We start from the raw sequence: 12,193 nt of genomic DNA on the forward strand, positions 1-12,193 counted from the left end.
GCTTATGCTGTGTAGAAAGTTTGAGCTGATTCCGACTTAAATCTTTCAAGTTATGGTCATTTTGAAAAAATGGCCAATTTCTGAAAAAATCCCTGTACTATAGCCCATGCTTTTTTCCGAAAAATGGCCAAAAAATTACACCAAATTTTTATTACATTTTTTGATACATATTGATGTACTTGTGCTATATAGAAAGCTTGAGCTGTTTCCGATTTAAATTTTTCAAGTTATAGCCATTTTTAAAATCGGCCAATTTTTGAAAAATACCCTGTACTATAGCCCATGCTTTTTTCCGAAAAATGGCTCCAAAATCACCCCCATTTTTTATTACATTTTCTGATACATATTGATGTCCTTATGCTATGTAGCAAGTTTGAGCTGATTCCGACTTCAAATTTTTGAGTTATGACCATTTTAAAATATAGACCAATTTCCAAATAATGCCCTAATGTACTATACATGCAAGTATGTGTATAATAGCACATACAGTCTGCACCTTTTCCTCTCTGTCTCTCTCCCTCCCAATGAGCATACACTCTATTAAATGACACTGTCTCTTGTGTATAATTACTGCTTGTTTAATCCACCCACCTCTTAGTCCCTCCTGCTCTTTAATTAGAAACACCATATGTTTAGACTAGACCCATTAGTTGTACACTATGCATCTTGTTCGTCTGTAATTCCTCCACGACCACCTGTCCCTTGTTTAACATATATCAATTTACATACACTCACTAATGCTACATTGTATACGTACACGCATGTAGAGAGATGGGGAATGAGTGGTTAGGGATATTTTGTTACAATAATTGGAAGTGTCTTGCAGACTGGCTGCCTCTCGACGTCTGAAATTAAAAAGCATTTTAAGTTTGTGCTATGCACTCTCGCCCACTCAATCTTGTTCATCTAGCGAGTAAATCTGTTCGTGTACTATAGACGTGTCATTGTTGGAATATTTTATGCGTGACATTTGTGCATTAAAAATATTATTTTATGTGTAACATTTGTCTAAGTGATTTTTTTGGTAATGGACTAAGATTACTTGTACCTTTAACTTGTAGAGAGCTTTCTCTCTCTCTCTCTCTCCATATTCCACATTAATACGTAATAATAATAATAATTTATATTTACATTTATTATTATATTTATTTGTATATTTTCTCTTTTTTTTTAGGTTCAATGAAAGTGACAGTAAACCTGATGTCCCTCTCTCTCCTCAAGACGTTCCTTCTCCTCAGTCAAATGGTTGCATAGGTCTAGAAGAACTCGACTCTCCTCAGCGCTCGGCAACAATCGCTTCCACCCCATCAACGCTCTCCGTTAAAGCCTTCCAACGTAGCCATAGCTATCAAGAAACCGAACGCTCCCTCGACAATGTCATGAAAGACTTGGAAGAGATGCTGAGCGAAGGATTAGGAGTGAGTTATAGGCGTCACTCCAGCAACGACTCTGCCATGGGCGAGAGTGAATGCGTCACGTCTCCTCTGCAGAACGGTCAAACTCAAGACTCAGCCGACCATCATCTTGATGACCCCCACATGTACAATAGCGTTGACTCCGCCCTTTCTAATCACTCTCCGCATCACTCCACCTCCTCGGAGGAAGGTTGTGCCCGTATTGAGTGGGTGGAAGAAGTAGACTCTCCTTTTATATCCTTTCCTAATACACCCTCGCTATCACTCCACGCCCACATGTCTAGCGGTATCAGTGTTCATTCGGAAAGCCCTGGGCCTATTGCTAGTCCTTATCGTGTTAATTCACCTAAATTAGGCAAAGTTGGTACTCTGATGGTTTCGGAGCTGGCGGGGTCTCTACCCGTGCTTGCTCCTCTTGCTATTGAGAGCTTAAGTCAGTCAACGACTCACTCTTCTCTCTCTCGTACCTCCTCCTCTCCTTTCTCCTCTTCTAAGAAGCTGAGGAAGAGCACAGCGTCCATTAATAGTCAGGACTCTAGAGGTAGCAAGAAGGATCTTAGAAAGAAGAAAAAGACCGGTCTTGATGAGAAGATGCCTTCTTTTGATCTCCAACGCTCTCCCATATTAGGAAGACGAGAGGTAAAACCTGTTGCGGCTAGTTCTCCGGCTAGCGGTGGATCTGGCGGCGAGACTCTTCATGACATCACTCCTCGTTTTCATTTTAACATACAGACCTCTACCGAAGTGCTTATTTAACAAAAAAGAAATTACATTACCATGACTTATTCACTCTCTCACTCACTCGTCGAATTTATCATAAACTCGTTTGGTTTTTTCTCTTGCTTACTTTTTAAATGTGTCGCTTTTGCTTTGGTAACTGTTGTCATGCATATAAACTGTCGTCGGAAATTTTAAAAATAACAATTGCTCTAGTTGTTGTCGTCATGTTCTTGTTACTGTTATTATTATTATTATTATTATTATTAAAACATTATATCTTTTGTGTTTAAAATTCATTTTTGATGTTTTCAATTCAAAGTGACACTCGTCTGTGCCAGCTCTAGGTGTTGCATCAACAGTTAAAGAACTTGTGCCAATTATTATCAATAATAATAATACATGTAATGCTATTTTGAACCGACTTCAGAGCAGATGGATATAACTTTATTGCTTTAACTAAATGAATGTAAACACAGGCATAGTGCTCAGATTCTTGTCAGCAAATTTTTAAGTTGTTTATTTTGTTCAAAATTACAAGGAGAGAATTCTTAATTTGTAATGCACTTATGTTTTGCATGAACTTTTAGCTGATTCTAATCAAAACTGCAGCAACATGTTTTTTAGCTAACTTGGCATGCTTCATGATAATAAATTTTTTAACAATAATAAAACAAACTTGGTTAGTTAAAAATTAAAGATATTGTGTGTAGTTAATGAAAAAATAGATAACATCTCGACTATAGATTCTACGTGTGCATACATGTACATATGTGTATGTATTGTAAGTGATTTCTTAGTCATCATCTTCATCGCTGCTTAAATGGCCGCTACGTATACTACTCTTCCCTTGTTTGGTCATGAAACTTTTAGAGGAAGTTCCCTTAGAGGACGTGGGAGGTTCCAATAAGTTACCAGAGTACGAGACCGCCCCTGCGACGCCCAGTCTCCACTCAAGCATCTCGGTAGTAAAGTCGTCAGTGCCTCCTAAATCATCAAAGCCTTTAATGAAATCTTTAGTTACATTGTTCAGTACGACACTTATCGTTGGCAGGATTCTGATCTTAAGTCTCTCGCAAAGGAAGGGGGCGCGGTCAACACTCAGTTTAACAAATTTCGTCTCAATATGTCGGGGGGCAAGGAGCGAAAGGTGCTTGTCGACAATCTTGCAACGCATCGTGGATTCACGATAAAAGTGACAGACGACTTTCGAGCTTTTCTTACAGACGTCAAAAAATTCCTTTTCTTCCGTGACCTCCTCGTACTTTCCGTGACCTTTTGAGAGCCATTCTTGCTTCTGTGTGGCAGCTTGTTTCATCTGTGAATTAATGTGGGGAGAGAGAGGAGGGTGGGGTTTAAATTATAAATCAGTTTTAGTACTTGTATTAGTCGCTTTTGTCTCAGTTTCTCCATCTCATCCTCGTCTATCTTGTCTAGTCTGTCTATCTCTTGGTCCAATTGGTCCTCGATCACTTTAGAGGCGTCAATCAGTGTCTTTTCTATTGCAGCTTGAACTATGTTGTCAGCCATTTTATTATTCACACAAGGGCGTGGTCATGACGTTGGAACTTGTAAATTTTAGTATACGGAACCACTTTAGAAACTTTGAAAATACGGAATTCCTTCAAGTAATGACAAGTATACGGTTAATGTACAATGTCTATTGTCTTTGATACAGATAAAGCAAGTTATTTTAATTGTGAATGCATCAATTATTTTTGTTTAATTAGTTTTTGCAATATCAATGTAATGATGCTGGATTTCTGGTTGGTTTGAGCAGCTCAAGCAGCAAGAAACTGAAAGATACAGTGATAGTCGGATACTTCAGTAGCCCCTCCCACTCTTCATCACGTGAGCTCCTCTTGGACCTGCAAGAAGGAAGAAAATTCATATCGTCGCACTATCCAGCTGGCTGTGACCTCGTTGGAGTGTATTACAAACTAAAGGAAGGGACTGATTTTGATCAATCAAAATTACCTAAAGATTTTGATAAAGTGGGTGTGTCAGTTAATCACGTGATTATCACATGATTTTATAGGAGAACAATATACTGTTGATCATTAATAGTGGTAGTATAGTTAAAGGTTACAGGGTATCAGAAAAGAAGGGGCTTATACAATTGTCTGTTAATAAAAATGTAAAGGATTATGTTAATCATAATGGAGTGACATTTCGCCTGACGGCACAATTTAAATGCTATTTACCATATAAGGATTTAACAGGTACACATATCTTGATAAATAATTAAAATTAATTTTATTTTAGAGAGTGTCATTGTTGATTGGTTGCAGCAGTTCATTAGTAGGTGTGTCCTTTGGTTGCCAGGACAACAAGTATTGCTAGAGGATGAAAAAGAGAAGCATAATATATTCACACCAACTGGACTGGACAAAGTAAGCCATTTATAATAATGATGCATTTAATTAAGGAGGATTATTCAGTGTAATGGCTACAAATTTACAATTTGAAAATGATCTTTCTATAATATTTTTTAAGTTTTGGTATTTAACCCAATTTTATTGCAAATGGGCTAACATTTTCAATTGGGGAACTAAACAGAAGAGTATCATAGTAGAACTTGATAATTGTGTAGTGAAGATAGTGTTGAATAGTTGATCACTCAAAGAATCCTATTTTTAGTATAAATTAGTTATTGTTATGATCATAGTTATGAATAATTTGACCATCCTCCACATACTGTATAAACTTACATACAGTACTTCCTTCTTCTCTAACCACTCTTGATTCTTCTCAATATGGCAACACAACTTGTAGACCCCCTTGAAGATATCACCTCACCAAGTGAAATTCCTACTCAAGAAAATGTTGCTGACGTGCCATTAGATGATAAATTTGGAAAGAAGTCAGCAAAGCTCAAAAGGAAGAAGCACCATGTAAAAATCCTTGTCATGGGGCTGACAGGTACAGGCAAATCAAGTCTTATAAATTCAATGATGGGAAATATTGTTGCAGTATCTCAGGCTGGGGCAAACCCTGTTCAAAAGGAAACGCAGTACTATAAAGGAGAGCACGATGGTATTAAAATCAAGGTATATGATGCTCCTGGGTTTGGTGATGAAGGTCTTTCTGATCAACAAATATTGGAAGATATTTTTTCTTCTAAAAATGCACGAAAGAAGGGATATGATCTTATACTTATTGCTTTGAGGATGGATAATCGTTTTGACCTGAACACTGATATGCTATCATCTCTTAAGCAATATATGGATCGAGGGAATAAGTGGGAAAGAACAATCATGGTACTTACTTTTGCTAATTCACTTTTGGATCAACTTGAAAATAATCCTCAGCAGTATACTGAAGAGCAAATGAAGATTGAATTACAAGTACAGAAAGAACAATTTCAAAAGCGCTTTCAAAAGCACACTGGAAAAGATGATGTCCCATTTGTATTAGCAGGAAAGGCAATTAAACGAAAATTGCCAACAGATGATGACTGGCTCGTTACTCTTTGGGAGCAGAGCATACTTCGATGTAGGACCAAAGCAAAACCTTTCGTAAAGCGTTTAGGTATCTTTCGTTTGTTAAATCAATTGCGACTCAAACTAAGATCCATCTTCTTTACCACTGAAGAGGAAAGTGCTGATTTCAATGGGCCTGATGGTTTAGAAGAAGGTAGCAATTCTGAAGGGGAAGATGAAGAGTCTAGTAGCAGTGAGGAGGAAGGTGGCAGCTTTGATGATGGTAGCCTACAGCATGTTGAGATGGATTTAGTTCAAGAAGTGAATGCTGCATTATTACCTGAACATTAACTGAAACATTTATTAAGCTTTAATAATTTTGGTTTGACAGCATTTTTTTTAGATAGTTTTAACTTTTTCTGTAGTAAAGAGTATTAGCAAAAATATTAACTCTTAAGTGTTATATGAAATAACTGATAAAATCATAGGGTGATATACTTTCATTTTTATTGTTTGTGGTAAGCATTGCTGTTTGGTATAGTTATAATAGCAAATCTATAGCTAACCAGGATAAGGGAAATTACAAAAACCTCATAAAGGATGGGTTATGTATACATGTATAGGTTATACATCAATTTGGAGGGATTACACTTCGAACCTGGGGATAAAGTGCGAGTCGTTCCAAGCAAAGAGCTGCTTTAAACTAGAACTGTGAAGTAATGACTGCATGTATAGTTATGCATTATTGTGCTTATGTGCTATGCTAAAAATGGCTTTTGTTATGTTGAGACAATCTGTTCAAAACAATGTATTGTGCAATACTAGCAAGCTCCATGCTACCGTATGGGTACAAAATTTTGTGAGGGATTAATTTCACTATTTTTTGCTGTCAGCACTAATTTATGAAATTTAACCCCATGAAATTTTTTTATACATGTATGACTACATTTTAATGGTTTTTAAAAAGAAAGTGTGAAATTATAAACACAGCAAATGTAACATTTCCCCAAAATCATAAAAATTTAATACTGTGAATATTAATTTGTACCAGTATGGTACTCATTAGTAGCTTAAAAAATCACAGGGAATTATACATAGGTTATAGTTAAGTGAGTGTTGTGCAAACACCTTAAAATGTGCAGTGTAGTTGAAAATTTGTAACTTTTGCATTTTTAAAACTGTTCTTTGCTAAAAAATGTCATTCTTTTTGCCAACATTATTTGAAAAGTTTTGGCAGGGGAAGGCCAGCATGCTTTCTTCTCATTGGACTATCTTATTGCATGTTTATTGATTTTAGCATTTTCATATTAAGTCAGGCATACACTAGACAACATGTTGCTGCCAACATTTGTGGTTACTTTGATCTTGTAAGCAACATGTTGCCAATAAACATGTCGATAATAAATAAGAGCAAAATATTAATCATCTTTATATTTTGGAGATTTGTGTTAAAGATAGTAATACGAGCAGTTATTAATAGTTTGGCCTTCCCCTTATAATTATTATCAAACCACAGACACAGTAGTATACAGTCTATATTCAAACCACACAAAGTATACTTCTTTCTTCTTTTGTCTTCTTAATTCAATATGGCAAAGGCAGGAACACCATCCGTAGGCTCTATTGAAAATATCATCTCACCAAATGAGAATTTTACTGAAGAAGATGAAGCTGCACTCAATGCTGGTGAAAATATGGTTAGAAGACAGTCCAGTATCAATAAAGATGAAGTTGTAAGTCAGTCAAAAAGGCTCAAAGAAAGAGAGAACAGTGTAAATATCCTTGTCTTGGGGCTGACTGGTGCTGGAAAATCAACCCTGGTCAATGCAATGATGGGAGATATTGTTGCAGTATCTCAGGCTGGAGCAAGGGCTTGCTCAAGTGGAATTGAGTGCCATAAAGGAGAACATGAGGGCATAAGAATCAAAATATACGATACTGCTGGGTTTGGTGAAAGTGATATGTCAGAAAGAAAAATATTGAAGAATATTGCCGAGAATACACCAAGGAAAGGATATGATCTCATCCTTATAGCAATAAGGATGGATAGTCGTCTTGCTGACAATGCAAAAAAGATGCTGTCATCTCTTGGTCGGCTAATGGATCCAGAAATGTGGAAGAGGTCGATTGTGGTACTTACTTTTGCTAATTTTCTTGTCGTTCAACTGAAAAATGGGTATCTGGGCAAGAAGGACCAGGAAAAGCTTACGAAGTTTCAAGTGGAAAGAAAGGAAGAGGAATATAAGGAAGTCTTTCAAGAGCACACTGGGAAAGATTGGGGATTAGTTAATGAAATTCCATTTGTATTGGCAGGAAGCTTGATGGAGCGAGAGTTACCAACAGATGATGACTGGCTCGTTACTCTTTGGGATCATAGCATACTTCGATGTAGGACAGAGGTACAGCCTTTCTTAAAACGTATAAGGTTTCAACGTTTATTTGTTGATCTTCGTGTCATGGTACGAAATATTTTTCCTATCACCAGTGACAGTGAAAGAGATTCTACAGAGCAGCATGGTGAACGTCCAATTCAAAATGGTGTGGAAGAAAGTGCTGGGCCTGAATGCCATGATCAAGGTGTCCCTGAGCAGGATAAAGAAATACCATTAAATCATACTCACAACGGCCTGGAGCAAAGCAGTAAGAAGCGAGAAGAAGTAAGAAATGATGATTGTAATCTGCAAGATGGTCTGAAGCCTGTTGATCTAAACTTGCTTGCAGAAATGTCTGCATTATTTAATCTTGACTGAACCTTATTATTATGTTGACTATAATTTTCACATTGCCTACATTGTATTTGTATCTGTAAATTTCTGTAAAAAAACCCAGCTGCTTTTTGTATGTATTTTAAATTGTAGAGTAAAGTACCTTGCACCCTTTCACTACTGATCACTCCTACCAGTGACCTTTGAGTGGTCAGTTCTGCAATGATATCGGCACTTATATGATTCATAAACAGCTGATGTTATTATTATTGCAATCATATTTTATAACTAAGTCAAGAAACTTGTAAAATGCTAGCCGGATCACTTTATTAATTTCATCTTTTCATTTTAATAAGGATTTAACTCTTCTAATTTCACCTTTTTCTTTGACGTTATTAATCTTATGTGTCACGAAAACATATAAGTACATGGAAAGTGAACTGATGAGTAGAACAGAATATTAATTATCACATGTGTAGGCCGAGTTGTGTAGTACAAAAGATAAGATAATCTTGCATGACTTTACTATTGTCAAACCACACAAGCCATACTTCCTCAATATGACAAAAGCAAGAACACCATCTATAGGCTTTGTCAAATCTATTGAAAATATTACTTCACAAGGTATTTCAGACTATTTACTTAGTTTGTTTTTTTTCTGTAAATAAAGAATTGATAGCTTATTCGACCATAATTATGGCATTGTTTATTGTTATTGCTATTGCATGTTTTTTCTCAGAATTTCACTAGCAATAGACCACCCAGAGTGAGAATTGCAAAAGCTATGAATTTCATTAATTTTATATATGGTATCCGCCCAACGTGCCATAATTGGCTGCCATTTTGGTTGGCAAGTTTGTCAAGGACAGGAGTCCGCCAACGAGGCAATAATCCCGTACACCTTCCCAGAAAATCCAAAAAATCCAGTAGAAAATCCAATAATCCAGCAGTAATCTAATAATCTACAGAAATCCACCAATAATCAAGAAAATCCAAGTGATAATCCACAGATAATCTACAAATCCAAGCAATAATCCAAGAATATCCAGTAACAATATCCGGAAATATACTGAATATGGTTTATTAACTATTATTAATAGTTAGATAAACCAATTAATAGTTAATTAACATAAATAGTTTATTAATAATGGTTTGTTAACTATTGGTAATAGTTAATTAAAATTGATAATGGTTACTTGATGTTAATAACATGGTGGCTGCTGGTTGTTAAGTGCAATAACTATTAATACAATCCACAGAAAAATCCAATAATCCACCAAAAATCCAATAGAGCTGTTGCACGGATGTAATCAACGGGGTAGGCGGAGCTTCCTGTCAGCCATCTTGAGTGGCAAGAATGTACACGCAATGAATGGAGAAATGGAAACAAACTGCGATTTTTCATCAAAGAGGTATCATACTTCGCTGCAGAATATTACAGAGACTTCTTTACTCAATATCTTCATCTCCTACCTTGCATTAGCCTGGAATGTCAACTGCAGAATTTATTTAATTTTTTTCTCCATTCCCCCATTCATTCTTGGCCTTCTTGCCACCCAACATGGCGGACAATTTAGCTCAATTTTAGCCACACCCTCCCGTTGATTACTTCCGTGCAACAGCTCTATAATCCAGCCAAAATCTGAGTGGATTTTTAATCCCGTACACTTTTTGAGGCCGTTGCGGACCCCTCGGTCAAGGAAGTCAATGGAGGCACGAAGAAAATGCCTCACTTACCTGCTGTAGCTCTATCAATAGCTAAAAAGTGCTTGTTATAAGAAAGAATAGCTACCTTTAAGCTTATCCTGTGAAAGATTTGGTCAAATTCGCTCCAGAATTCTTAATACAGGTTTGTTTTTATGTCGTCCCGTTTGCTCTCCATTGAAAGTTGCCCGAAGTTGCCAACCAAAATGGCGGCCGGAATTAATTTCATTGTAAACCACGCCTTACAACCGTAATAGTCTTCCCACGCAAGCAATTCTCACTCTGGATGGTAACTATGGGCATAGTTATTACATGCTGAACTGTCCCTTATAGTGCTAAACAGGCATATTTCTTGCACTGGTAGCGGTATTAATATGGCAGAAGCATCAGTGGGCTCTGTTGAACTTTTTCCCTCGCCAAATGAGAATATTACAGGAGAAGATGATGCTATTACAGATGAAGCTGAAGCTACACACAGTGTAGATAAAAATGAAGTTGAAATAAAGTCAGAGCAGCTCAGAAAAAGGAAATACAGTGTGAAAATCCTTGTTATAGGGCTCACTGGTGTAGGAAAATCAAGTCTTATCAATGCAATGATGGGAGATATTGTGGCACAGTCTCAGGCTGGAGCAAAGGCTTGTCAGGAAAAAATTGTGTGCCATAGAGGAGAGCATGATGGTATAAAAATCAAGATATACGATACTGCTGGTTTTGGTGAAACAGGTATTCCAGAAAAGAAAATATTGAAGAATATTGCCGAGAATACACCAAGGAAAGGATACGATCTTATCCTTATAGCAATAAAGATGGATAATCGCCTTGATGCTGACAATGCAAAGAAGATGCTGTCATCTCTTGGTCGACTAATGGATCCAGAAATGTGGAAGAGGACAATTGTGGTACTCACTTTTGCAAATTTTTTTGTGTTTCAACTGAACAATGAGTATCAGGGTGTTATTAAAAAAGAGGGTATAAAGTTTGAAGTTGAAAGAAAAACACAAGAATTTAAAGAAGTCTTTAAACAGCACACTGGGAAAGATTGGGGATTGGTTAATGAAATTCCATTTGTATTGGCAGGAAGCATGATGGAGCGACAGTTACCAACAGATGATGACTGGCTCGTTACTCTTTGGGATCATAGCATACTACGATGTAGGACAGAGGTACAGCCTTTCTTAAAACGTATAAGGTTTCAACGTTTATTTGTCGACTTACGTCTCTTGATACGAAATATTTTTCCTATCACTAATGATAGAAGAGAATCGACAAAGCAGCATGATGAACGTCTGATTCAGAATGACGTAGAGCAAAATATTGGGACTAATAGTGAAGAACACAACGGTCAAGGTGTTTCTGAGCAGGAGGGACAAATACCATTAAATTATACGTACAACGGCCTTGAGCAAAGCATTGGAAAGGAAGAAATGGCAGTAAAAGATCTTAATGATGAGCCAAGAGATGGTAGTCCTGAAGATAGCCTGGAACGAATGAACTATGATTTGTTGTCAGAAATTGATTCTGCAGTGCCTAAAAAATTGAGTGATTAATTCTATATTGCTGCTGCTAGTTTTATAAACAAATGCATGCACAACATGTTTTAGTTTATAATGTTATTTTTATTATTTTTATACTTTGTAGTGACTTTTAGAAAGTTTGATCATAAAATTATAAAAGTTATAATTAAGCTTAACATTTAATTTTTATTTTGCAGCCACCAGTTGTTGTTGAACTACTTCAGAAGAGTCCACCCTCATCTGCGCTATACCCTCTCACCGTTACCATGACACCAATGACCACACCTACTTTAATCCTACCAGTGACCTTTGATTTGATTGGTCTATTCTGCAATGATATTGACACTCATCTGGTTGCTAAGCAACTGAGAAACAGACTACAGGAACAAATCAAATTAATAGCACAAACCATCATGGTATGAACTTCCCCCCCTCTCTCTCTCTCATTCTTTCTTATAAAATATAATTATATTATTATTTTTAGGTTGATAAAGCTACTAATGATCAAGACATTCATTCAGTTTCTTTCTTTCATTTCAACTTACCCAATCAACATGTCCCCATCACTATCCCATACCCTCACCTTCCTCTCTCTACTGATACCATCACTCCTTCTCCTCTTCCAGACTCTTCTCTTCTCTCCCTTCGAACTAAACTCCATCAAACCTTTTGCCTTCCAACTAATCGACCGTTTCTACGAAAGACTAACAGACAAT

General features: G+C 36.7%; 3 protein-coding genes across 3 annotated transcripts in view; 2 read left to right on the top strand and 1 right to left on the bottom strand.

Moving 5' to 3' along the window:
- The window catches only part of LOC109581294 (rho GTPase-activating protein 6-like), a 10,417-nt gene extending 8,057 nt beyond the window's left edge, over positions 1–2,360 (top strand). Inside the window, exon 12 of the mRNA XM_019995297.1 lies at positions 1,175–2,360. Within this exon, the coding sequence (XP_019850856.1) occupies positions 1,175–2,171 (997 nt within the window). The 3' untranslated portion in view covers positions 2,172–2,360. The remainder of the gene's footprint in view (positions 1–1,174) is intronic.
- Positions 2,361–2,815: 455 nt separating this feature from the next.
- Positions 2,816–3,684, bottom strand: LOC100631781 (thioredoxin domain-containing protein 9-like). The gene is made up of 2 exons (XM_003385782.2): positions 3,513–3,684; positions 2,816–3,450 (listed from the first exon to the last, which is right to left on the bottom strand). The coding sequence occupies exons 1-2, from the start codon at positions 3,660–3,662 to the stop codon at positions 2,929–2,931; spliced, it is 672 nt and encodes a 223-aa protein (XP_003385830.1). The 5' UTR covers positions 3,663–3,684; the 3' UTR covers positions 2,816–2,928.
- Positions 3,685–4,778: 1,094 nt separating this feature from the next.
- On the top strand, positions 4,779–5,998 carry LOC109581295 (uncharacterized). The gene is made up of 2 exons (XM_019995299.1): positions 4,779–5,054; positions 5,106–5,998. The coding sequence occupies exons 1-2, from the start codon at positions 4,889–4,891 to the stop codon at positions 5,903–5,905; spliced, it is 966 nt and encodes a 321-aa protein (XP_019850858.1). The 5' UTR covers positions 4,779–4,888; the 3' UTR covers positions 5,906–5,998.
- Positions 5,999–12,193: the final 6,195 nt, after the last annotated feature.

Source organism: Amphimedon queenslandica, unplaced genomic scaffold (genome assembly GCF_000090795.2).
Source record: "Amphimedon queenslandica unplaced genomic scaffold, v1.1 AMPQUscaffold_13448, whole genome shotgun sequence".
Taxonomy (NCBI): Eukaryota; Metazoa; Porifera; class Demospongiae; order Haplosclerida; family Niphatidae; genus Amphimedon; species Amphimedon queenslandica.